General features: G+C 38.7%; 4 protein-coding genes across 4 annotated transcripts; all 4 read left to right on the forward strand.

The window, feature by feature from the left end:
• The first annotated feature begins 779 nt into the window (after positions 1 to 779).
• LOC134815580 (ciliary microtubule associated protein 1A-like) lies at positions 780 to 3,415 on the forward strand. The gene is made up of 6 exons (XM_063824123.1): positions 780 to 892; positions 1,238 to 1,348; positions 1,462 to 1,575; positions 1,773 to 1,883; positions 2,030 to 2,263; positions 2,580 to 3,415. Exons 1-6 carry the CDS (start codon positions 847 to 849, stop codon positions 2,711 to 2,713), a joined length of 750 nt encoding a protein of 249 aa, XP_063680193.1. The 5' UTR covers positions 780 to 846; the 3' UTR covers positions 2,714 to 3,415.
• Positions 3,416 to 7,124: 3,709 nt separating this feature from the next.
• On the forward strand, positions 7,125 to 9,505 carry LOC134815316 (nucleolar protein dao-5-like). The gene is made up of 2 exons (XM_063823834.1): positions 7,125 to 7,312; positions 7,561 to 9,505. Exons 1-2 carry the CDS (start codon positions 7,209 to 7,211, stop codon positions 9,305 to 9,307), a joined length of 1,851 nt encoding a protein of 616 aa, XP_063679904.1. The 5' UTR covers positions 7,125 to 7,208; the 3' UTR covers positions 9,308 to 9,505.
• Positions 9,506 to 13,363: 3,858 nt separating this feature from the next.
• LOC134815399 (solute carrier family 22 member 15-like) lies at positions 13,364 to 17,765 on the forward strand. The gene is made up of 13 exons (XM_063823932.1): positions 13,364 to 13,528; positions 13,634 to 13,751; positions 13,865 to 14,299; positions 14,481 to 14,691; positions 14,931 to 15,058; positions 15,197 to 15,347; positions 15,487 to 15,590; positions 15,863 to 16,013; positions 16,309 to 16,523; positions 16,631 to 16,825; positions 16,930 to 16,975; positions 17,078 to 17,183; positions 17,606 to 17,765. The coding sequence occupies exons 1-13, from the start codon at positions 13,364 to 13,366 to the stop codon at positions 17,681 to 17,683; spliced, it is 2,103 nt and encodes a 700-aa protein (XP_063680002.1). The 3' UTR covers positions 17,684 to 17,765.
• Positions 17,766 to 26,405: 8,640 nt separating this feature from the next.
• Positions 26,406 to 27,503, forward strand: LOC134815401 (uncharacterized). Its single transcript, XM_063823933.1, has one exon. It carries the CDS (start codon positions 26,406 to 26,408, stop codon positions 27,501 to 27,503), a length of 1,098 nt encoding a protein of 365 aa, XP_063680003.1.
• The last annotated feature ends 206 nt before the right edge of the window (positions 27,504 to 27,709 follow it).

The raw sequence follows: 27,709 nt of genomic DNA on the forward strand, positions 1-27,709 counted from the left end.
AATGGTCAAATTTTTCAATCATGATTACTTAAATTAAATTACAAACTAAACAATCATGATTGAAAAATTGGATGACGCCATTATTTGTAGCGCGATGCACTACTGCATACTGGGTCGCGCCGCGCATCAAATAATTCTTTTTCGGTAGATCGGCAAAATGCACCACTGTGCCTTACCGAGCTGCGAAGGATTGACATCGTGAATCAACGCCATTATTAACAATAATTCATTTTTACTTAAATTTGTTTAATGAATATTGAATTTTTACATTTACAAAGTAAATCAAAATTTTAAAATTAACTCAATGTTTATTGTAAATTTATAACCTACCAGGACGCGCGCCAAGTTCGACTCCTCGCGACGTCAATATTCAATATTTGAAACAAATGTTTTACGAGTATCACCCGTTAAAATGTCTACTGAGCTGACCAATTTACCAAATGATTACCAAATGTGAATATAAAACATAAAATTATCATTTTGTGAGCACAGGGTTATACAATTTTGAATTTATACATTAAGGTTTTGCTCATCAAATCCATCAAAATAATGTGTTAGCATTGATTGTCAGATTACAGATACGTTACAGCAAGTTTAAAGTTTAAGATAACTGATCAACATTTATTATTGTTTCAGTTTAATTTAATATTAATGATCAAACATTAAAATTATGAATTTTTCTTTAAATGCGCCGCGCATCTACTAACGTGACTCTCTGTGCAGATATGAATTGCTTGCGGAGGTGTTTCTATAACTACAGTTCGTATCCCTCTGGTATAGTCGGGTCTCATTTCTTTAAGTTTCATTGATTGAGTATCCTTGTTTTTAGTCCGAGTTAAGACTGCTATGGAAGACGAAAAGAAAGTGCCTATTATCGCTGCTCGAGAAAGAGGTTCGAAGAATTACCTTGTTTATAGAATATAATCGCCATTAAGAATCGCTTTTCCCCTCTAACTTCGCCAGCACAATGTCATCTCACAGTTCATCACCTCAATCCATCACCAAGTCCATCCTTCTGAAGGCTTTATCCATTAATGATAACTATTTCCTGTAGAAGTTAACACAGATTTACTACAAAACATCACTTCTGTTCTATTGTTTGCCGTGCTGCTTGCTTTTCATATGCTACCAACGAGCGATTTTAAAATATGTTTAAATCTTGAATTTCGGTACATCCAATTCAGTATAAATTCATAAACTCTTGGTTTATTTCTAAACAAATCATATTTTGCCGCAGGACCCGGGCCAGGACGATATGGACTCCCCAATACAACTGGCTATGGTAACCACGATCCCACCAAGAAGAAGGCTCCTGCATATTCCTTCGGAGCTCGTCTCGAGAATACTAGTAAGTATTTTGATGTTTACTGTTTTACATTCTACGTTAAAATCATTGACCTAAAGAAATTAGTCAAACAAAGGTATTCGAATATTACTTCGCTAAAATAATATATTCTCCAGTGTTCAAAAAGGACTGCAGCCCTGGACCTGGCTATTTCATCGATGCAACAATTAGCCGGACCGGTAGAGACGGGACACCTATGTACTCTATCCTAGGGAGGCAAAAGGATCCAAGTGAGATATAAATTTTCACCTATGAATAGAACATTTGCATTAAAAATATCATTATTTGCCAAGATCGTTACGATCGCAACTTAAATTGGTTATTGAACAAACCACTTATACTAAAGCAGCAAATTCGGTGAACTCACATTTTCATAAAATTAATCATTAACCAACAAACTGACCGCCTTCCACTCTTTGTCAATCAGGATCAGTGCAGACTCCAGCACCAGGCGCCTACTCCCCGGAAAAAGTCCATCCTCAAGGAGAACGACATGCCCCTGCTTACTCTATGGCTATGAGAACTAGATACAGGAAACGTATGTAATGTTAGGAGTTACAAAAATGAACAGTTTCTATTTAATAGCCATTTACGAACATATAGCTGATGCAGATGGTTAGACAGCTAAAGGAGACCAATATGGTTTAATTGAGAATGTTCGATCTAAAATTGTCGAAATTTCAGGAGACAGCACACCAGCTCCCAACGTCTACACAATTCCTACCTTCCTGGGAAGCAGGATCCCTACTAAAATGAACTCCGCTAGCTTCTCAATGACCGGCAGGTCCAAGACAGGAGGTTTCTCGGAAGATCTGGCCCGAGCACCTGGCCCAGGAGCTTACCAACATGTACGACCTGATGTTACCAAACGAAAGGCTCCCGGTTACTCCATGCTGGGACGCAGTTACATGCCTGGAGGTTTGTTCCAGAACGTTCTCGAAATTATTCGATTATTTATCTTCGGGTTATATTCCACTCCTTGGAATGATGCCAAGATTTTATATGCTACCTGGCTACAAGTTAAATATCACCTGGCATTTTAATTTGTTTGTAACAAATCGGTTCTGTTAACTAAGACTGTAATCTGTTTGTGATATATTGCTATATTGGCATCCATTGTTCCCTGGTTGCCATGACAACATATTAAATCTTATCATTATATACAAGATTTTGTATTAGAAAAGTCCACATTTGGTGTTTATCTCAAATATAATTTAAGCCTTTAAAATTTCAGATTCGACTAAGAAGCCTGGTCCTGGTGCTTATTCTCCGGAAATGGTTCTGTTGAACAAGCAGCGTTTACCTTCTTACTCACTTGGAATCCGACACTCCGAGTACATTACTCCTCTCATTGTTGAAGTGGAGTGAGCTTCCAAGTCAAGTTGATTTCAGTGGGGATAGGGGCTAGGGTTTTCCTAGAAATGAACTCAAAATAATTTAAAAGAGTCTAAATGAGATTTTCATTGATTTAATCTTTATTCGTTTACTCCTGCTGCTCGAGGAAAAGGTTGTGTGCATGGTCATGCTTCTTTTGTCACTTGTAAAATAAAATATTCCTATGTACATATACGTGATTTATTCACTTTTTGGTGTGCTTTAAATAACATGATTTTGAGTCGGTATTGTGGCAGCAGTATGCTCGGGAAGCACACAAAAACTTGTTTTATACACATTACTATTTTATGTAACGCAAGTTAAGCTTGCGTAGAAATTTTACTGACATGTTGAGTTAAGCGTTTACAAATGGCGTCATCACTTTTTGCTATTCAGATATTTCTTTACTCAAAGACAAATAACATCAGCATTATAATAATAAAAGTTCTCATAACTTTTCTAAAGTATTGACCGAATTTGGCGATGATGTCATCTGTGAATGCTCTATAACTCTATACACGAGCGAGAATAAACTTCTCATTAATGCGTCTAGTTTAGTGCGACGATTCATTTATGTCTGAGACAAACAAAACTTCTAGATGATTTGACAACCAATAGCGTAGTCATTTTATTTTGATTGAGTACAATGTTTTTGTAGTACCAACATAAAATACCTACAGATTTATATTTAACAAATTATGTCTTTGATTCGCTTGTACACGCTCTAAACTATAATTGGGGGTTTTTATCCTGTTTTTAAAGAGTTCTTTAAACGGTGTTGTACTGAAGTAAATATACTCTTACACAAATACTAAACAGTAAAATCCATCTCAATATTCATGGAAATAACCATCTGAACGATCCATATGAAGTTCACAAACATTTTTATGAAGGTTACGTGCATTGCATGAACGTTATAAGAGAGTGCTCAATTTAATCAATATTTCTGTAGGAGGCTTACTTGATACATGCTACTTTTAGCGACCTCCTCTGAGCAGCTTTTTTTCTTTTCTAAAAAGTCAACTTTGTTGTTCAGTATTTCAACTATCTAGGAGTACAAACTTATTACCGTTAAGGTGGTCTTATTAAAAACACTGAACCTAAAGTTTACCTTCATGGTCCGGTCTCGATTGTAAATCGAAGGCTGACTTTGGCATCGGATATTTTAGTAATATCACGGTGATTTGTCATGCTGCGAACGATTAGGTTGTGACGGTGTGATGATAATCAATGCTTGATGAATATGAAGGGAGAGACAGCTGTTGAGACTTAGAAATGATATTGATATGTTGCCATAACAAACACAAGCGCGGCAACAATCCATTCATTTCATACTGGGATTTGTGGATGATCAGTCAGTAAAAAGTATAGGCCCTTAACCATTTCCAGTGTATTAATGCTTTTCATACGAAGTTACGACAAAGTCTTCATGTTATGTATCCTGGGTTTGGACAGGATATTACCCGCTTAGAATATTTCAATAAATGTAATAGATTTGTAGTGTTGTAATTAGTTTATGTCACAAAATGAAAGAAAATGAGTACATACGCTAATAGCGACATCGCTCACCTGGCGAATGTCCTTGTTTGGATAGGTCCCCTTTTCTTTACATTTATGGACAATATTTGTAATTGTAAGACTGGTTGCTGGCGATGTAAATTATTGGATTAAACTTACTTTCAAAGCTTTCAAAACTAAGGAAGAGAACCACGGGAAAAAGATAAGATAAGAAACAGGACTTTTTACCACGATTATAAGATTTCTTACTAAGTTCCCTAGTTACACCCCTGAAACTGGTGCAGGAAAATCAGATTACGTGACTTTATAACGCTGACAACGCTCCGCTCCTTAATTCGCTCCTTAAATTCATTCAACCTTGTAACTATATAATATAATTCCTTTGAACACCAATTTGGTATAATCAACTCAAAAAGAATTTTTGGTCTCTAGGCATTAAGATAGTATACATTTTTGGTAAAAAGTCCTCAAATAAATACAGCTGCGAGCTAAGTAGGCGAAATTTGATCCGACGTTGCTGAGCTAAGAAGAAAATCGAGTTAAGTTTGCATCATGTTGCTAAGCTACAAGAAATAATATCCAAAATGTAAACATCGTTACTAAGTGACTGACATTAGAAGATGCTGGAATGGTTATTCAGGAAATGAATACTTACATTTTATGCTTGTTACTTTCATACTTAAGTTCTGTCTAGCTGTCTGCTGGCACTTTTAAGATTAGCATAAATATATAGACAAAAACCATGTATAAACTTTTAAAACTTATGTTTATTAGTAAATAATTTTGTTTTAATTAAATTTAGTCTGTTTCTGCCACTGCGGTCAATTTTTTCTCAAAACATTTGCACTATCTTCTCGTGTACGACTTGTCAAGTTGGCAAGCTTTATTTCGCTACGTTCAAGAAAAAGATGAAGCCTTCTTGATAACTGAGAACCGACATGAATGGTGATGCTTGATCAATGACAGTTTGATGGCTACAACTTCACAAGTTGACCTCATCTTTTTGCATGGGAAAATTGATTTTCTCATTCATGAATCAACGAGGCCGCATGTCGAAAAACTGAATTAACTTAAATTGCTGAATCGATTGCAAAAATTGAATGAAAGGATTCACTTAGAAGTCAGAATAGTAAAACTGAGCGAAAATCTAATGAGATTTTTCTCAAAGTTAACATCTACCAAACTGTGATGATAATGATAATGATAAATTGAAGTTTACTAATACCACTTGTAAGATGAAATTCATATTCCTATTTATAATACCTCTTAAAGATATACTCGATTTAATACATGGGCTGGACAATATTCTTAATAGATAAATTGTTCTCTAGCCACGATCAGAAACTCTAATTTTTACCTACAATAGGGGTCAGTATATATAAGGTATGATAATTGATATGATAATTCGGACCAGAACTCAAGAACTGTAGTAGCAAACGTGCTATTCTCCTGCATATGAGTTTGTTCTACGATTGGGTACATTTCAAGCGATTCTGATAAATATATTATTATGTGAAACACGATCCTGTTAAAATGCTTCCCTTGCTATTACAAACGCATCAATTCCTTTTTCTCTCTAATAAAAAAGTAAAAGGGTCGACATATATCGGCCAGAAGGTTTCCAGTCATATTAACAATCACCATTTGCGGAACTAATATAACAAAGATATCAGTCGGATGAATGGTATCAATAACACAAATGGTTTCAGGCGGTTTACCTCTGATACCATTCAATGAAACCCTATAGTAGGATCTCCTTTTCCCGAATGTCAATAGAGCCATGTGGCGATCAAAGAGAAACGTTTGTGCAGCACAATCGGATATATAAAGCAGATTTAAGTGGTGAATCTCACACATCTTCTATAATATATTCTACCTCGTTCAAGCCATTGTGCTTTAAACTTTTAAAGTTTTCACATTCTGCCGCCCCTATAAGCAAACCCTATTGCTAAATGCTGAGCAAACTGCAAATACAGCCCTTCCCCCGCAAAGTGGTAGTAGCAGTGTTGGTTGCCACACCATTGGTTCAAATTCTTAAATATTGCTTTTGCATGTTGTGACATGTGTCAGGCAGCAACATTGCACTGGAGGACTACAATCTACATATACAGACAAAGAATAGGAGATGTCCAGTAATGACTCTCTATGAATCATTAATCCATAGCAACTGTCTGTTGAACCACTTATTGGACATATTACATATATAGTCTTATATCTAACTGGCTAACTCTTAATGACCAGGCTAAAGGTACTAGTCAGTTCTAATACGTGATTACGATATGCGAGTATGCGACGTTGCCACGATATAAATTGTGGCCGGTCTCATTTCTGAGACAGTCAGGACGTATGAGCGCGCGCGGTGCAAATTCTGTGATTATCACGTGATATGGTTGCGTTATCTCGTGACGCGACGTGACATGATTTGTGCGTGCGCGCGTTCTCATAAGCTCATTTGTTAGACCTGGATCAAACCACTTGGCTGTCATTGGAAAGGGTAATTGGGACGACATCAGTATTAAAGGTAAGGCCAGATCCTGAAACAATCAAACGAAGTGTGTTTAGTTTTCACCAGATATCACTGGGACGTTGGCTGAGTATTATAAAGATGTCGTGATGACACATACATGTTAGCTTTAAGTTACATTTCTTTAACTCAGATATTCGGAAGGAAAACATCAAATTTTAGCTTCCTCATAAATTGGAGTTAATTTGACTTAGCAGCCTTGATGAAAGGACAAGTTATGAAAGGATGCCTATTAAACTATTTGTAACATTGCCAAACATGCAGAAGCATTGATGATTGAGTGATGAGCCAACGAAGAGATAAAACTAGCTGTTGTTTGAGCTAACGTATATAAATAAGCTTACTTTGTAACATGCAGGCGTAGCGACGTATGCTTAGCAGATTAAATAAGCATTTTGTCGTGTACTGAGGTCGTATTCGTTCCACTGCAGATGTTTTAGTCTTGAGATGAAATACCGTTTGGCGAAAGTTAAAGATCGACACTGCCCCAGGAACAACTACACAGATTTTCAGCTCGTTGAAAGTCCAAGTTCGGCGCATTCTAATGATTCGTACGATAAGTTCATTGATTCTTTTGAGTTTTATCAATTTTTATAAACTTTTAACAGTCAGTATAATTTGACTTTGTGGTTTATAATTTTTAGAGTTCGTGCAGAGGATTATGTTTTAACACTTGGCTTGATTCAAATTTTATTAGTCGCTTCTGATTTCTGTATAAATTCTTGTGTGTCGTTGATTTTAATGATCAGATGGTACATTTATAGAATAACTGTAAAGTACATGACATTAAAAATTTCAGGCCAAAGACATGGAGGAAAAGACGTCGTCCCATCGGACGAATGAGACTGCAATCCCAGCAAGCATTGTCCCAGGAATTTAGGAGATGCACCAACGGAGAGCTTTTTGTACCGGCAACAGATTCTGTAATTCAGGGCCTCAGTGTAGACATAGTTTGTGTAGAGTTAGAGCACGTCGAAGAGGACAGAGATGAGGACACCATATGTCTAGATGATAGAGGAGAGCTAGAGACAGGCGGACAGCAGGATCAAAGGACACCAGTTGAGCGAGACACTGACTCTGGTATAGATCAGTCGGAGACCAAAGAAAAGCATACAACGGGGGAACTAGACGACTTCTTTGGAAGTAATGATGACCAGCAGAAGTGTGTTCAAGTTAAAGAGGAGACTGGTTCAAAACCAAAATGTCAACCTGTTGATTCTGATTCAGACGACAGCGATTTTGAAGCTGATGTTTTAAATCGAGATGAAACTGAAAAAGAATTGGAAAACTGCAGTTGCCCAAAACTCGATGATGATGAAACACAACCAGCTAAAAAGCCTGAAGCAAAGGAATCGCCGCCGGCTGGAAAGCCTGATGTTAAGGAGACGCCGCCGGCTGAAAAGCCTGAAGCGAAGGACACACCACCAGCTAAAAAGCCTGAAGCAAAGGAATCGCCACCGACTGGAAAGCCTGAAGTTAAAGAGACGCCGCCGGCTAAAAAGCCTGAAGCAAAGGACACACCAGCAGCTAAAAATCCTGAAGTTAAGGACATACCACCGGCTAAAAATCCTGAAGCAAAGGAAACAGTTCCAGCTAAAACCCCTGAAGCAAAGGAGACACCATCGGCTAAGAAGTCTGAAGCAAAGGAGACACCACTGGCTAAAAAGCCTGAAGCAAAGGGGACACCTCCGGCTGGAAAGCCTGAAGTAAAGGAGACACCGCCTGCTAAAAAACCTGAAGCAAAGGAGACATCACCTACTAAAAAGTCTGAAGCAAAGGAGACATCACTGGTTAAAAAGTCTGAAGTGAAAGGAACTCCATCGCCGGCTAAAAAGACAAACAGCAAAGAAACTGAAAAACAAACGGATATCAAAGCCGTCAAGGCGAGGCCCCCAGCAAGGCACACTGTTTCTATCCCATCGCCTGAGAGAGATAGTTCAACAGAGGATGAAACTTCGACTGAGTTAATTTCGACAAAAGAAATAGCTGCTAAGGAGAAACCGTCTACCACAGAGGCTTCTTCTAAGAAAGCTTCCATTGATAAAAATGTGACTGCAAAGTCTATCACCAAGCAAGCATCATCTGAACAAGTCACCAGTGGCAAAGTTTCTAGTAAAGGTGCCCCTTCCGAAAAAGTGGCGACTGAAAAAGCTTCTAAAGACGAGGCAACTGCTAAAGTAGTGTCTGCCGAGAAATCCGCGAGTAAAAAAGTATCAGCCGAAAAAATCGTTAAAGAGAAAGCTTTATCTGAAAAAGAAACGAATCAGAAAGACACTACCGAGAAAATCTCTTCTCAGAAAACTGGGAAAAAATCAACCGTGGAAGAACCTAGTAAAAAAGCTTCAGCTAAAAAGACTACGAAAGAGGAATCCTCAGTTGATAAACCGTCAACAGAAACCGCTCAGAAACCCCTATCCGAAAAAAAACAATCTAGTAATTCAGATGAAATAGATGAAAAATCTGAAACAGATAGCGTTAAATCTATAATGAAAATTAGTCCAGGAACTGATAAATCGGTTTCTTTCTCGAAAAAATCCAAACCATGATGATTCTTGGGATTAAGATTTTTACTTTTGTGACACTCAGTAAGTATGAATATGATCGAGTTTGATTACGATGTGTTGTTAACAATTTATTCCAGTGATATTAATTCGATATTATTCGAAAAAAGGCGATACTTTTTATCGCTTTAAAAATATCATTTTGATGAAATTAATTCTACCCAAGAGAAATTGTTTTCTTCATAGATTGTGTCTTACTTATTTTATTCGATTATTCAATTCTGAAGTCTAAACAACATTTATAATAAATGCGTCCTTCATTAAATTGCACACACTGTTGACGTTGTCCCTCTTTCAAAACTTTCATGTCTGTGGTTTTTATGGAAGTGTACCCAAACGCAACCCTAACCCTAAACAATCTTATGAGCGTTCGACTAGCGTGTCACGTGAGCACAACATAACACTTCATCATATATTTACCCTATATATTACCCCTATATATCATGGGGGTGATTTGGAATGAGATTCCCTAAATATGTTGATCGTAGCTAGTAATAGTACCACTACCATGAAAACCCTAGTTTACAGAATTGTTTAAAGTTTGGCGACTTGGTGACTTCCCCTGTGCGGCATTCAGCTGTGACCATTCTTAATTCAATTCCCAGATACTAACAATCAACCGTCGTTTTTTGATAAAAATTATTGTGATTTGGTGCGAAAGATAACTGAACATAATCATATTATAATATTTGCGAACTTCTATTTGTATTTGATCAGGAAATTAGTCCGGCTCCTTCTAAAGTAATTCCATCAATTTACCGAGCCCTAGGTCCACGAGAGTGCCACGAGAGTGCCACGAGAGTGCCGTCGGGATTCGGATGTATGACCTGTAGCAGTATTCTTGATAAAAATTGATTCATACTGATACAAATTTATTTATACTGATAAAAATATATTTTGATAATAATATAATTTATTTTAAACGAATTATCTGAGATAATTGTCGGTTACGATTATTGGAGTGAATAGCATAATCGAAAACCAAAAACAAAAAAGAAACGGTATAGAGACTGGAGAGGTTCACCTGATCTCAATCCCCACTGGCCACTATCTGTAGCTTCTCAAATAACATATTAAGCGTCATATTAACATATTAACTTTAAGCTTCTCATAAACCATTTACATTTTCTGATATCTTACCAATTTCATTTCCTTGCTTGCTTTTTTGATAACCACTGCTGAACTATGGTCGCAGTCCCAAAACACCGTTACTGAGTGATACTTATTCCTCAACCACCTGTTAAGTGTAAATGAGAGATCACAGAGCTAAAAGACAAGACCTCCACCGAAAATGTTGTCAACATCGTGGCGGCTAAGCCTAAACCAAGCTTCCTTTTTGTGATTCTACTATTCGTCCTGATGTCTTTCAATATCGTGAGTCTCTGTTTGTGACATATTTTTATCAGCCAAATGTATGTCCAATGTATAAAATGCCGAGATATAGTGTTCGCATATGCCAGTGCTGCACGCCGCCGCCGCCGTTTTCAAACGGCGTACACGGCGTGAACCTATATGACATTATTTCACCAAAAACTGGGGACTCTGATATGATTAAAGATCTTAAATATAAAATTATGCTGCAATGGGACAGCAGACTGTTTAGTACTGGACTACATTATCTGGCAGCCTTTCTTGATCCGTTGTTAAAAAAATTGAGGTCGTTGGAGGACTATTTAAAGACACAGCCCGTTAATTTTACATTTTGTCCTAGCAATTTTCGACGATATACGGATAAATGTTTGGAAACTTCTTCCTCGAGCAACAAATACATTTTAGTATATGGTATAAGCCATTTTCTTCTGTGAAAATGAACGCACAGATATGACGAGCCTCGTGTCAAAATTCAAAACTGTTAAAAATTGCTCTCCACATGGCATTATTCTAGAGGAAAATTTAATCTGCGAAATCACGTGACCTTACGCCGATTACGCCGCCGCCGACGATTTTAACCACGCCGCTGCCGTTTTGAAAATAAACGGCGGCTTGCAGCACTGCTTGGCTGGTTTGGCAGGGTTTTCTAGTCTTACTCTTAGGCTCCCTGTAACAAAAAGTGTTCCAACACTCAGTACCCCAGAGGAGGTTTGACATTTTGTTTTAATTTTTGGATATTTTTTTGCCGAACAACGTGTGTCATATATTTCAGAAACCAGAAACTGTTATCGAGAATAAAGCTGCCATTTAAATTTGCCAAGTGCTTTATGGGTGAAGTGTCTTAAAAGCTTAAAAGATTTGACTTTTTGTAACCAAGTTTTTTGTGGTTGAATTGCTTGGTAGATCCATATAAGTCAAAATTGTTCAGACGCATTTTATGGTTTTATGAAACAATTGGTGAAATTAATACTTTAACGTTTTGCAAATTTCTACATAAAGTTTATTTTTATGAACATTTATATTGTATGTTGTAAGTTAAAATGTTTGATCTTTTTGTTTGATGATAAATGAATTTAGTTGAGTCAAAATTATAATCTTTTCGAATGAAGAAGCCAATTTTATGTGAAACACTATAATACGACTGAGAGTACCATAACTTTTTTTAAAATGCGATAAGGAATCTTGCTGCTGATTTCGTCCTACTCCTTATAACGTCCTAACCCGGCCTACTTCAGTTTGAAAAATGGCTGTTGAGTCTTGACTTTTAATATCTGTTCAGTCTTAACGTATCGCCTGCCCCTTTTTGGGTGGTTGGCAGTAACCCGGCTAACCCCGACAATCTTGATATAAAATGTGACTGTAAATGCACAACGTTGCCTTGGAAATCTGGCAAACAGTCAATTTATAACGAAGTGAATTAGAGTACCTATACTCACAATCTGAAATACTATTTTGCCACCTGTTATGTAATGAAACATGTATGGGCATGGCTAAATGGATCTTTTTGTGATCATTTTTGTCCTTCTCCTAAAAATATCGTTCAATATTCTGGGGTTTATTGGGCAATAAGCTAAAATATGGGCTTGGCTTTTTATCTGGACGTATGTCGTATATGGCGAATAGAGTTAAAACTAATTAACACCAGAGTGTGCGATGCAGAAACCTTCTGATGAAATTAAACTGATACTGCGTGATGAATGGTCCTAATTGATCGGAATTGTGTAAATTAGAAGACAATGATTTATTTTCGAGAAAAACCCTTGATTTGAGGGTGACCTACACCAGCCTGGCTACCTTTCTTTGAGGGTTCCGCTTTATTTCAGCTTTAGTTCTGTTGAGTGTTGCCATTTCAGGCTTACGTAATTTTTAGGGTATTTTACCCATCTTTTATCAATAAACTTCCAAACCCACAAAAAGCCGTCACTGAGTCACTCTCAGCTTTGATCTCAGTTTCTGTTCAACAGTGAATTAACTTTATTAATCTTCACAGCTGCTGGATGTATGATTTGGAGGTGACCTATACCAACCAGGGTGCCTTTCTTTTATCTCAATTACACAATCCTGAAAGGTTGTTATAATATTAATATCATAAGTAAGTTCCTACTTGTTCCGCATCAGTAACAGTAAACGAATTATGAAAGCCGTATTTCTATCTCAAACTCACTCTCCCTTGTTTAATTGTACCTTTATCATACGAGCGTGCTAAATCACTTTACAATTGATCTTCGAAGGATCCCCGACAGTTGGTACCGACTTCAAGCGATGTATTTTCGAATGCTGATTCCGAATCACCCCACATGGCATGAGTAAAATGCTCCCCTGGCGTGATATCGTCGAAAAACTGTCTCAATCACGTGATATGACCAATCCATATAAGGAGGAAAATTGTTAAACTTTCTTGTTAGTGTTAGGGTAAGGTGTTCAGATTTCCGTTGGTAGATTGCCGAGTTGACGGCCTTTATTATCCTTTTAAGATGCTAGCAGATGTTTTAATTTTTTAACTGTTTACGTAATTGTAATAGGATCCCGTTATTTCCGAGAACTCGCGAGATAATTTACCGCTTTTACCACGTTAATTACCACTTTATTTTTGTTCATGTTTTTTTGTTTTTTGTTTTAAAAATACTTCAAGCTTACTGATCAGTGATCACTACCCGAACAATTGAAAGTATGGAGCTCGACGAAGAAATCAACAAAAACGACCATGAGATCTCGAAAACAGAAGATGCCATCTCAAAACAAAAAAGTTCCATCGAGGATGTTGTCAACCAAGTAGCAGTTAAACCAACATTGCTGTACATCGCTTTGATGATGGGCTTGGGGTCCTTCAACATGGTAAGAAACATTCATTTTGTCTGTATCTTGCGAACTCTGATTAATGAAATTTATTCACATAATCTTCATTATCACTATATTTAATACTGACTAATTCCAACTCAGACGTGTGCAGTTGTAGCTTATTTCCCAAATTTTGGAGGTTACGTGCCCTACACAGATTGGAGATGTATATCAACGAGTGAGAATTGCTATAAAAGAACTACCAAGTTCCTTGACCGAGGTGAGTCTAAATTTTAGTGATTGCCACTTCTTATTCCCATTAAAGTAAAACAAAGCTCGCGATCGGTCTCTTGAATTTGCACCAAACTCACGATGATCAATGATTATTGACAGGCTGGGTGACAAGGCCTACAGATGAACTTGTTTTTATTGACAGTAGATGCGCTATCAAACTTAGACAGGATGACTTAACTGCGGACCTACTGACCTTGGAACTATGGGAGAACGCTACAACCCATCTTGGGACCCTAGATTTTGATGCAAGTGGCCAAAAAATTGTGATAAGATCGATGAGATTTTGCAAGAATGAGGCAAGCTCTTGCACAAAAGAATTTCCCTATGATATGGAGACTGATAAGGAAGGCTTGAATTGCCAAATAACCTTTGCTGGATCGACTTGGTCGCAAAAAGAAACAACTCTTCTTTGCGAATCTACCAGTAGCGAAGAGAAATTGAATTTGGCGGATGATGAAGGCGTGCTCACTGTGATTGATCGAGTTAAATACATCAAACTTAACAGAATTGGGAGCTACAATCTCCACTGTCCAGGTGACCGGCTTTTATAAGTAACCGGTATTTTCAGGTTAGGTAACCAGTTTTTGGCGATGTTGATGAAACGATTATGAAACCTGAATAATTATCGATGCGACTCTGGCCTTTTGTATGTGTGTTTAATCAACTGTATTGGTTTTAAGATTCAAAATTACTAACTGACAAAACCTCCGATTAGATAAAGAACAATTTAACAGAGATGACCTATGTGGATCGGGAGAAAGTAAATACGAGGGTCAGTTAAATGTCAGTGAGGACTTTAACTGGGACACAAAAGGACGGACTTCATTTGCAATTGACTGGGATCTCTATTGTGATAGGGAGTACCTCGGATCTATCATTAAGTCTGTTTACTTCGGTGGAGCTTGGGTTGGGCTATCAGCAGGCGGGTGGGTTCGTAGTGCTCTAATATCGGCCTTTAAAGGAAATCAATTGGAAGGTTGACTTATAACTTCCTTCTAATTCCTTGTGTAGATCATAGTCTAGAGTTGATATTGTTATTTTATGTAACTATGTATGTTCTCCCATTTTCGTAAAATGTTAATTGTCGACAATATAGCATACATTTATATTTTTACTCTGAAATGATTTTAAAATTTTTTTCCAATATTCGGTAAGATCTTATCAGGTGGTTGTATGATGTGATAGGAAGGAAAAAAGGCGCTTTGGTCGGCTACGCTGTAGTGACAATAGCCTGTTTTGCCAACGCTGCTTCACCTTCAATAGAGTTTTTATTCGTGTGCAGATTTCTTCAAGGTAAATAGTTTCGTTAAGCTACTCATGTATTTGAGTCGACTGCTTTTTATTTTGTCTGGGATTTATTGACTCACTTTTCCGTCAATGATCACATGACATTATCTTTGTATCTATTTACCTATTTTCAAATCTTTGCAGGTTTTGGAGTCTACCTAGGCTTCATGGGCATGTATGTGCTATTACTGGAGTATACGGCATCCGAGTACCGGGCAATTGTTAACACTGTCACTCTCGTATTTTGGGCAGTAGGGTATCTTGTTGTTACCATGACTGGGTATCTGATATACAGGTTTTAAAGAGAACTCTGTAGGTTATAATACTTGATAAATGTAACGGGTTTTTTTAAAAGGTTAAGATAAACTTTGAGGTCAGTGATTTTTTTCTGGAATAAAGTAACGGAACAGCAATAACAGAGATAATAATCACAGTTGGCACTGGTTAGCAGCTACCCCTGGGTTTTTCTACTTGGCCTTCAATCTGATACCTCTTCTTTTGACACCAGAATCTCCTGGATTCCTTCTTACCACTAAAAGTGGGTAATTACAAATGGATGGTCAATTTTTTGATCACGATATGTCTTCTGGATGTTGATAACATAAAATTATAAAAGTGATATACATCTCGCTCACATCTTAAAAAATTTATGTCCTGCGAGGGTATATAAATTACTTTGATAGTTAGGGATTTTTCACATGTTGGTGTAAAAATTACAGTAAGCTTTCCCAAATTAGGATAAATTAATTCACGTGAAACTTTTTCTGCGAGTGATTCAATAAGAGCCCATATTTACCGAGAGATCCCCAGGAGATGTAGAAGGATCCAAGGCGAGTCTGAAATGGCTGGTAAAGCTGAACAATAGCAGTCTTGATGTAGATAGTTTGACTTTAGAGGACAGCGATGAGAAAACTGAGGAACCGTCATTTATCAGCACAATGAAAGATTTCTGGAGATACAAGTAAGATTTAATATCATCTATCAGCTTCGATCTCAATGGCAACTGTACAGCTTTAGTACATAGTTATTATAGTTAGGAATTCCATAATCAAAAGGGGGAGATGTTTTAACCCAGCAGTCTTTTGATAGACTTGCTGGAGCTCAAATCTTCAAATTATTCCTTGATATGTGCAAGCCAAATAATAATATGCCCAAATCTGGAAGGAAATGGATGCTAGAAATAACTTTTATTCAATTCACTGGGCGATAGTTCAACGGAGAATAAAATAAGATTAACCATTATTAATCCTCTTTAGAGAGATGTTGGTGCAACTAATGGTACAGATGTGGTTGTGGATGGTGTCTGCTTTTATCTACTACGGATTCAGTTTTAGTTGGGCCTCTCTCGGTAGCAACATCTACATCAGCTATCTCTACGCAGCCATTGGAGAATTTATAGCGTACACTGTTTTAACGTTCCCGCTGGAGTATTGGGGGAGGAAACCTTCCCACATTATGATGTTCCTTGTTGGTAAGACACAAGCCATTGAAAATATCGAGTTGCTTTCATTTTGCCTATCATCTATTTTCATCCACCAGGAACCTTAACAATGATAGATGACTAATCCTCAAATTCAGGCAGTGCTTCCTTCCTGTTTGCAATGATACCTAGCAAGATCAGTGGTTCCTTCACGGTGGAGCAACTGAGCTGTCTCATTGGGAGCATGTTCGTCTCAGCAGTCTTTGGTTTTGTTTATCTTTACACTGCAGAACTAGCACCCATCTCTCACCGAGGAAGGATATGCAGCTATTGCTCGTGTGCTGCCCGTATTGGTATGTTTATTAAACATTTTAACATTGAAAATTTCATTGTCAACGATTTTCGAGGATACTTCAAAACTCTTTTGAATAAAGTAGCAAATATTTCACATTTTCAGGTGCTTTCTGTGGACCATATGCGAACCTGATGTTCGCCTGGAGCAAGTAAGTTCATTTAATACACATTTAAATCAGTGGAATTTTGAATGATTCATTCTCAGACAAAAAGCATTTTGCCACACGAATGGTTATTTAAGTTTTTTTCAGGCCAGGGACATTCATAATTTTTGCGATCTTGTCTGGCTTAGCAGGGTTGGCCACTTTTAGGCTTCCAGATACAAAAGGAATTCCAACCCCCACCTCCGCAGAAGAGGTTTGTTCAAGAATCAAAATCCATTTGTTGTGATCATACTTTATAAACCTTTTTGATTATTATTAGTTATTTTTGGCGATAACAAAATAAATTATAAGTTTGGGAGAAAGGAAAAAGCTGCGGTAAATCGGGCGAGGTAAGAAGGGGTTTTACTGTATTGAAAAATCATGAAGGAAATTTTTTTACATAGTGATAATGCATAGAATTATACTTTTATTATGATGACTAGTCGGTGAGACTGTCAACCAACACACAACAGCAATCCTGGAATATTACATTTATAATAATTGGATCACTCAAAAATTATAGTGACTTATCATAATTAGGGTATCTAATTGTTAAATATTAAATATACCAATTATATACAATTTGATACACCTATCAATCAATCAAAGGGGTCATTTAGCATTCTATATTCTCAGGTTCAGTCAAGAAGATTACAGAACTTGAATAAAGCAGCCACGGACTCTGTCATCGACAACGAAGCATTTACAAAATAACATTAAAAAACGTTTTTCGAATAATTTCTGACAGAATGTTTGTTGAGCTTCTATTCCTTCCTTTGTCAATCATGAACTTGGAGCTATAATTATGATCGCGTAAAGGTATTGCTTTAGAATAATAACATTCGATTTTTATATACAATTTAAACGAAATTTTAAAAAATCTGAAAAGACATGTTTCTGCTAGTACTAATACTATGATAAACGTAAACGGCAGAGCACAACCCCGGGCCGATGACTGGAAAAAGGCCCCGAGTAGATGATGCCCTCGCCTTTTGTAGTGAGTCTTTACAGCGGTAGTTCGGCACTATCCGTCGCGGAGTCGAGTCCGCGGCGGAGCCGCCGGACTCCGAGCGGACTCCGAGCGGACTCCGAGCGGACTCCGGCGGAGCCGCCGGACTCCGAGCGGACTCCGGCGGTGCTCCGCCAAAATGTATTTACAGTGGACTCGAGTACATTTTGGCGGACTCCGAGCGGACTTTAAAGTCCGCCGCGGACTCCGAGCGGCTCCGCGGCGGCTCGGCGGAGTGTCCGCCGCGGACTAAGCCACTAGGCGGACTCCGGTCCGCCGCGGACTCCGGCGGAGTGCTTGGCGGACTCCGCCGGACCTCTCCGCCAGACTTGAATCCGGCGGAGTCCGGCGGAGCTTGGCGGACTCCGCCAGCTCGGCGGACTCCGCTCGGAGTCCGCCGGACTCCAACAGAGTCCACTGACTTCCGACCTCCGTCTTCCTTGTATCACGTTTCGACCCCCACGGTCGTTTCACTATGTGAAACGTAGTGACGATACGATCGTTCTGACGATACAGGGGGAGCCGCGCGTGCACGGCGGGTCATACAACGTATGACAACGTCTTCCGACCCTCGGCTAAATTTGTCACGTGACATACAACATAGCATTTTGCAATATTGTGGTCAGATGAAAAGGTCGCTAGTGATAAACCTTAACCATTACCCTCACAATGTCAATAGTGTACAACTCTAGTCCTAACTTTGACCCTATAATGTATAAACGTTGACCCTAACCCTCCACCAAACCGTCCGCAGCGAAATATCAATGTCATTGACTGGTCACGTGACCAAAACAATTTTTGTCATATTATCTCATATGGGGAAGCGTTTTTAGTTTTACCCTACACGTTGCATGTGGCGTCATTCGGCCGGATCCCAGCAAGCAAAAATACGTCGACCATCACAGGACGACGCCAGCCAGCACTCTCTACGCTCTTCGAGCTCCGATCGTCCTGTGACGAAGTAAGGACGAAGCCTGAGGTCCTCAGGTAACATCGACCACCGATTGAAAATTCAAAGATTTTTTGACATAAAGGTCAAATGTAAAACTAAAATCTTGATGCTGATTGATTGACGACGTCAATTTTTGGGCACAGCGCGAGCGCATGCGGAAAAGGACCGCGTAGCTAGTCTTAAGACACAAACTGATACCAGCACTCGTGGGCAAATAAGTATAATGAATAAATTGTGTAGAAATTAATAAATGTGACTGTGAGTGTGACATTGTGACATGTACATTTGCATTTGCAATTTGGGTACGTGGGCCGGCTCGATCCACGTGCGCGGCGCCCCCGCGCCCATTATGCTTATACATTATATCTCCAATTTCAATTGCAGTGTGGTGCTTGCGTGGCGCGGCGGGTCGGGTACTCATGTACTTGATTATTGAGAGTACCCCATCTTATGAACGATAGATGAACTAACAATATATTTTGAAGTTTTTTTTGAAGTATATTACATGTATTGATTATTCTGTGGCAAATAAAATTCTCTTTTTCTTAAATTCTCTTTTTCTTAATTCTTGTTCATTGAAATATTACCGCCAGCGAGGAGCCGCAGCTGCGACTGCAAGCCGTGTTACCCACTTCCCTGTACTGTATTGTGATCAGCATGAGTTTAATCAAAGTAATGTGTATCACTCGCTTCACTCGATCCGAAATTAAAGTATACAATCCTACAACGCTAAGCTAGCCCTCATTAAATTTGTGGAGAAAATCGCTCGCAAAAATTTGTTGGACCAGGACGATGTCCTAGCCTGGCAGCTCATTGCGCGGCGCGTCGCAACGAGCTTCGTTGTTCGTCGACGTGCGACGAGCAACGAGAAAAATTGTGTGGCGCGTCGAGTGGCACATCTTAACGGGGGATACGCGTATAAATTTCGATCGCTGACGTACAGCGAGCAGCACAGCTGCGAATGGCGTCAGCTAGTAGGATTTCATCCTACAAGGCACATCGCGTTTACCTAGCTAACCAGGTCATTTCCGCCCCCGGCGGTCGCGTGCTACTGCAAGCGAGAGGGCTATAGTTAGAGCAACACATCGCGCCACAAGCCAAATATTTATCAACATCTTGACTAGCTACGCGGTCCTTTTCCGCATGCGCTCGCGCTGTGCTCAAAAATTGACGTCGTCAATCAATCAACATTAAGATTTTAGTTTTACATTTGACCTTTATGTCAAAAAATCTTTGAATTTTCAATCGGTGGTCGATGTTACCTGAGGACCTCAGGCTTCGTCCTTACTTCGTCACAGGACGATCAGAGCTCGAAGAGCGTAGAGAGTGCTGGCTGGCGTCGTCCTGTGATGGTCGACGTATTTTTGCTTGCTAAAAACGCTTCCCTATATGAGATAATATGACAAAAATTGTTTTGGTCACGTGACCAGTCAATGACATTGATATTTCGCTGCGGACGGTTTGGTGGAGGGTTAGGGTCAACGTTTATACATTATAGGGTCAAAGTTAGGACTAGAGTTGTACACTATTGACATTGTGAGGGTAATGGTTAAGGTTTATCACTAGCGACCTTTTCATCTGACCACAATATTGCAAAATGCTATGTTGTATGTCACGTGACAAATTTAGCCGAGGGTCGGAAGACGGAGGTCGGAAATCAGTGGACTCTGTTGGAGTCCGGCGGACTCCGAGCGGAGTCCGCCGAGCTGGCGGACTCCGCCAAGCTCCGCCGGACTCCGCCGGATTCAAGTCTGGCGGAGAGGTCCGGCGGAGTCCGCCAAGCACTCCGCCGGAGTCCGCGGCGGACCGGAGTCCGCCTAGTGGCTTAGTCCGCGGCAGACACTCCGCCGAGCCGCCGCGGAGCCGCTCGGAGTCCGCGGCGGACTTTAAAGTCCGCTCGGAGTCCGCTCGGCTCCACTCGGAGTCCGCCAAAATGTACTCGAGTCCACTGTAAATACATTTTGGCGGAGCACCGCCGGAGTCCGCTCGGAGTCCGGCGGCTCCGCCGCGGACTCGACTCCGCGACGGATAGTGCCGGTAGTTCCGTGGAGATGGCAGTGTTCTTCGCACTTGCATCATTGCAAATAAAAAATAGCAGTTTTACATTAAAATACTGGTTTACAATACTGGTTATCAAATTACATTATAGATTTGACCAAAACCCATAATCATGGGTAGAGTGTACCGCTGCCAGTGTCTCTCTTTTCCAAACAAAAGGAAATGATATTAATTTGAGGAACAGTCCGCTAATGCAAATTGATACCGAGAATGAAATCAGTCGCTCGCTTTTTCAAATCAATAAGCTTTATTACAATTCGTAAGCCGTGATCGAATGGAAAAAGCGAGCGACCGATTTCATTCTCGGTATCAATTTGCATTAGCGGACTGTTCCTCAAATTAATATCATTTCCTTTTGTTTGGAAAAGAGAGACACTGGCAGCGGTACACTCTACCCATGATTATGGGTTTTGGTCAAATATCATCTCTTTTTGATTATAATGTCAGGATAATTTACACAGCTAGTCGAAACTTCATTAACAAGGAGGTAATTTCGACGATTTCGAAATTCTGCCTTTGAAAACGTTTCCTTGTGTTTAGTTAGGTATTTCTGTCGATAACCGACTGAATATGGCACTTTTTACTCATTCAAGTTGGCATTAAATTCATATATAATGCCATTTAAATATCGTGGAAAGCAGAATATATTCGAAATCACGAATGAGCAAATTTCTCACCTTTCGCACGTGCAAACTTTGAGCGGACGTCGCGTGCGCATACAATATTGAATCACCGTAAATTTTTGCATAGTGGTATTTAATATATAGTTTGATAAGCATGCAAAGTTTCAGAAGATTTCAAAAAGAACTTGGATCACAGCGGGACTCCAAAGTTGATAAAAATCGTGAAAATCAAAATTTTTAGCGATTTTAGCGATTTTAAATGAATTTGGGCGTGTCCCCACGTGTGCAACTTTTCGATTTTTAACTTTAAAACTAGCCTATAACACAATTTACACCTTTAAGAAGCAAAATTGAGCTCCACAACCCAAGGGATGGCCCAACACCAGAGAATACTAATTCACAACTTTTGTGTTTTTATAAAATTATTCTTCAAAAAAGCACTAACTTCAATAGCAAATATCTTTATGAAGGAGCAAGGTAGGAAACTTTTCCGGTAGATTTTCGGAATGCTTGAACAATTATCTAAGATGAAAATGTCCTCAGATTTTGAATAAAATTACTCCTTAATAGTGTAAAATCGATTTAAAAAGTTGTTACTTTGTCAAAAGTCAAGTTTTAAAAACACTTAACTTGATGACGTCATCAAGTGATGATGATGACGTTAAATTATTTTTCAATACAATGTAAACTAAAGCTTAAACAATTATCTTTAAAACCTGTGGTTCGAAATGACTGTATCGTTTATACTTTTGAATCTACGGACACTTAAATGTAGGCTACAATTGACTGCAAAAAGCGTCTATACATACATATATATCTTCACGACAATCTGTTGTAAAACAGGGGTTCCAGAAAACCCACTTCCCGATACTCCTGAAACATGACATTTTTTTTACAGTCGATTTGGACAAGGTCTAGACGCCCTGCAAAGTTTCAGATCTCTAACTCAATTTTAACATGGTTTTTAAGGCACCTGAATATGGCGATTTTGGGTTTTTTACCTAATTTCGTATAACATGCTGGCGCGTATTTTGCGCAAATTTCTTAAAAACCTCCATACAACTATTTCTTATTCCTGTCATCTTCAACATTGAATTAGAATGTTTTGAACTTAAATGTACCTGCTGAACTACTTTCGATGAGTCTTAATGCCTGGAAAACAATAAAGGGGATATAATCGTATAGGGGGTAGATAGTGTTGTGAATATAAGGGCGACGGTAATGCTTGCCAGCATTGTGATAATCGTAAAGAACTTATATTATTCATATTAATCAAATCCAAAATCTTAACACATAAACGCAACAAATTTTACCGGAGACTTTATGCTTCTGATAAATCTAATTTAGTGCCGCGGGAGAATTCTGGGTCAGCTAAGTTTATTTGCAAATAATTTACTGTTATCAATAAAAATTCTATTCGCACGCCAGTCGGTCTCATATGAGAGAGGAGCATAGATCATGCACAGATATTATAAGTTTAACTTTGATATGGCAGCTATAAGAATATAATTTTTACTTCCAATTAACTTCTAAATGCTACACGTGTGCTTAAATCTGAAATCTGAAATCTGAAATCTGAAATCTGAAATCTGAAATCTGAAATCTGAAATCTGAAATCTGAAATCTGAAATCTGAAATCTGAAATCTGAAATCTGAAATCTGAAATCTGAAATCTGAAATCTGAAATCTGAAATCTGAAATCTGAAATCTGAAATCTAAAATCAGCAGCTGCCAGTAGTACTTGTATTATAGTATGGCCTGTCGTGATATCATAGATCGCTTAAGTTCCACGAGGATCTGGTAGTCCTCATAATTCTGCGGCCTCTATGCGTATCGTCATCTTGCACAACTCCTTAGTTGTGCAAGGGCATGTGAAAATTTGCAGCCTTCCAGACATTTATTGAATTAACGAGGTGTCGTACGTCACCTCAATTAAGATCAGGCAACAGGGAGCTGACCAGGCAAGAACCCAGTTGATCGGGTCGGAGGTCAAGTGATGATGAGCCTGAGGTCACGTGATTATAACGTCACCAGAGCTTCATGTTCTCCGTTTCCCGCTCATTGGACCAGGTGATCTCGCATGCTTTTTATTTAAATCTGAGAATGTGAATGTAAGTGTAATTCTAATTACCTCCCATAGAAAGCCAGATTCATTTTCTGAGAGAAAGCTGGAAATTTAAAAAAATATAATCGACCTTGTTACAAACTCATTTTTATGACCGTTCCTGAACTAAAAGTAAAATAAATATTTCAGAATATTCTAGAAGGTTATGGATTATTCTATGAGTACAGGGTAGCCAAGCCTGCAGCCTAACAATTATAATGAGTAATTCGTCGCAACTTTATTTTTAGATAAAAATTCCAAGATTTATCGAATTTGCATTTTTATTGTTGAATATATGTTCATTTTCCACTCTATTATTATTATTGACGGCCCTTGCACAAACTAATCATTGAGGTTAAGACCGAGTTTGTTTGTCTATTTCTTGCTTCTCCAATTATCAAATTAGATGATAGCGGTGCTTTATTGAAATAATGATTCCTGGAGGTCCAGTATAAATGTCTTGGGTCGCAGACTGACATTAACCATAAAATCGTTTTCACAAATTCCACCTTATAGATCATTTGGCTTGAAAATACGTAACGTACATGTTTTTTGCAGCTGAATTTTGCAAAGTCATAATTTGATTTGTATCTGCAATGCAGATCCAGATCAAATTATGACTCTGCAACAGCTGCAAAAAACATGTTAACTAATGAATCATCTACAACTTTGATCGAAATTGAGAATAAATTTCCACATTCCAGGAAATACCAGGAAAAAGGAAATGCGAACACGTAATGTAAAAATAGCTCGAAGGCTGGTAAGTGGTAACCTCGTGCCTGATGCTAACCGGGACCCTATACCCAGAATCCGTTGAAAAATGATCATGACCGGAGTTTCCTCTGAACCGCTATAAATCAAAAAACAGAATACATGTTTAAAAACAAAACTCAAAGAACCGAGATGGCTCATCATTGTAGGTTTACAATCTACCAGGACGCGCGCCAAGTTGGACTCGTCGACGGTCCAAATATTTTACGAGTATCACCCGTTATATATTAAGCTCATTATCAAGGGCAAATAATTTCGTCGCGGGTACACCACAAAAACACTCGAACAATTTATGCATTATGTGTGTTATTTCTTTTCAGTTTCTTTTTAGGTTTATATTGGTCAAACTCAAGAAATTACACTTACAGGAAAATGAAAATTATTAAAATTTTTCATTTCACTATTTTTTTATAATTGGTAAAATACAAATTTTGAAATTGTTGGCCAACAATTGTGTTTCGCTAATCCTGCAACATCTTTTTTTGCACCTAAGGACCACTTGAAATTTAACCTGTAACTTGAAATTTAACCTGTAACGCTGTATTATGACATTAAGAATTGAAAATTATTTCCTGATGGTCAGAAAAGATCGTAACTGTAAAAATTGACATAGGAAGAAAAAAAATGCAAATTCAATTAATTTCGGAGTTTTAATCTAAAAATGTAAAAATCAAGTTGTGACGAATATACTTCAGTATTGACGAGGAGTGCATATTATCGTCGATAACTCAATTTAGCTTTTACCTGGGGACCTCAGGCTATCATGTTCATTAACATAGAGATTCGGCGGAATGACAGGCTGGGCGCGCGGGCCCAGTAATTTAGCTTTAGACTTAGTGCTAGGGTAAAAGTAATAAGGAACAACAAACCCGTCTTATTTATAATTATACTCATGGATGCGATACGCGTGACGCGTTACGTAACGTGTCACGTCCTGGTATTAAGCCACAGACCCTCGTACAAGTTGCACAACTTTCTCAACCATCAAACATTTTCCACTGTTTCCCTTTTATTTTCTGAATCACCCTTCATAGCTGATCTCTGTATGTTTCGTGCGTTGTGTTTTCTCCTACATATATACAGCAGGGTGTCATAATTATTGGCGCGTAGACAATTCTGCGTGAAATTTTAGCTTACCCAAGCTTTTAGAAACGATCATTACTTGACTTCTGAGGGTCAGTTTCCTATGGAGTTTTGATCATTCGAGAGATAATCCTTTATACTACAGTTCAGTCTAAAAACGAAGTCCGAAAGAAGTTAAATTTCGTTGATAATCACGACGAAAGAGAAAAATTTGGATTATCGGACTTGAAGCCTTCGGCTGCTTCCCCTGAATTCCGGGATGAGTCCGCCCGACTATATTTTATTGGGTCAGTTAGAGGAGAAAGAGAGCTTTTATAAAATCTATAGTTTTCGATATGTTTCGCTATCGCCTGAAGAGCTGTGCACTTTAGTCTAAAGAATAATTTTAGAAAAAATTCACCAAAAAAAAAATACACATAAATTCCTTACTCCTTCGTAAATCTAACCAAGTATGGAATCGACCCTTTAAATAACGGCCTCAATTATGGGTTTTGAGGTATATCAACACAAAATTTTGAAATTCTGAAAAATTTCAGACGATTGTCTACAGACCAGTTTTTGAATTTTGTAATTTCAATATTCAGAAGTAAAGTTATGACCCGTCGAAAAATATTGATTTCATCATAAAATACACATAAAATTTCAAACACGCCAATAATTCTGACACCCTGCTGTACATATTATATATATTAGTGCTTTTCATGCAACAAGTAAAACAAATCCTTTATCATTTATGTCATGTTTCCAGGGTTTGGACTGGAATTTCCCGCTTAAAGAACCTCCATCACGTTACATTACATAATTTTCTGAAACATATATTACATTTACAATAAATTATGCAATATCAACATTACACTAATGAGCTGAGTGCTAGAGAAAGAGATCTCTACTTCAGAGAGTTAGTAGGGGTAACAGTGCAAGGCAGGATGGGCTTGGGATCCAAGAGGAGTGTAGCCAGTGAAAAGGAAAAACTGAAAGAACTGGTATCCCACATCTCAGAGCAGGATATCCTGTTGACACTGGTAGACAAGGGAGTTCAAGGACAATTCTTAACATGGGAAAACACCATGCAGCTAGACCTAGGTTGGAACAACCTTATTTACAACTACAAGATGAGCCCTGCTCTTCTTAAGTTCCACCTCAATGCAACCCATGACGTTGCAAATACTCCAGCAAACATGAGCCTGTGGAACTATGCTGACACAGGACACTGTCCACTTTGCGGATGGAGACACTGCAACATTAAGCACATTTTGGTAGCTTGCAACTTCTCGCTGAACAACAAACGATACAATTGGAGGCATGACAACGTGCTGCGGGTCATTGCGAAATCCCTACTGGATCAAATCGAGAAGTTCAACAACAAAGATTTTAAACTTGAAGTTCAGGACTGGACAGGCTTCAAGTCATCTAGCAGCTGTTACCAAAAACCGAAGACGAAGATGAAAAGAGAGAGTCCTTTTGAGAAAGACCAAGATTGGCAGATTATCTGGGACGAAGATGACCTCCCAGCACAGTTCCCCCAGCACATCTACGGAACTGCAGAACGTCCCGATATTGTAGTCTGGTCTGATAAAGGAAAGGTGGTCATATTAGTAGAGTTGACAGTTGGTGACGAGAGTAACTTTAGTGACCAAGTAGAACGTAAACAAGCACGTTACAACAGAGAGCTTATTCCTGGGCTGCATGGCAGTGGGTGGAAAGCTCAGCTTTTTACGGTAGAGGTTGGGTGTAGAGGCTTCTGGCATCATACCTTACCAGCCCTACTAAACTACTTTGGTGTTACAAAGAGAGTAAAGAAAGCAGTGTTCCAAGAGGCGGCTTTGGTTGCTCTCAGATGTTCCTATGCAATCTGGTTAGCAAGAGAAAACAAGAAGTGGAGTCCCTGCTACAACATCGCACAAAGACCCACTGTTCTACCATCAACTGAGTGAGCTGAGTGTTGGGCCCTTAAAACATTGTTTAAAGCCACACCTGGAATCTCAAGTACCAGGATCAGTGATGGAAGCTAAGCAGATACATAGATGGAGTTGCTATCGAAAGATATAGAACTCAGGTATCCAACATCGTACCTTGATTATATTGTAGTATTTTCTCATTACAATCAACAAAATAAATTTAATCGCAGAATCTCAAATGC

Source organism: Bolinopsis microptera, chromosome 5 (genome assembly GCF_026151205.1).
Source record: "Bolinopsis microptera isolate Bmic1 chromosome 5, MBARI_Bmic_1.0, whole genome shotgun sequence".
NCBI classification, from domain to species: Eukaryota; Metazoa; Ctenophora; class Tentaculata; order Lobata; family Bolinopsidae; genus Bolinopsis; species Bolinopsis microptera.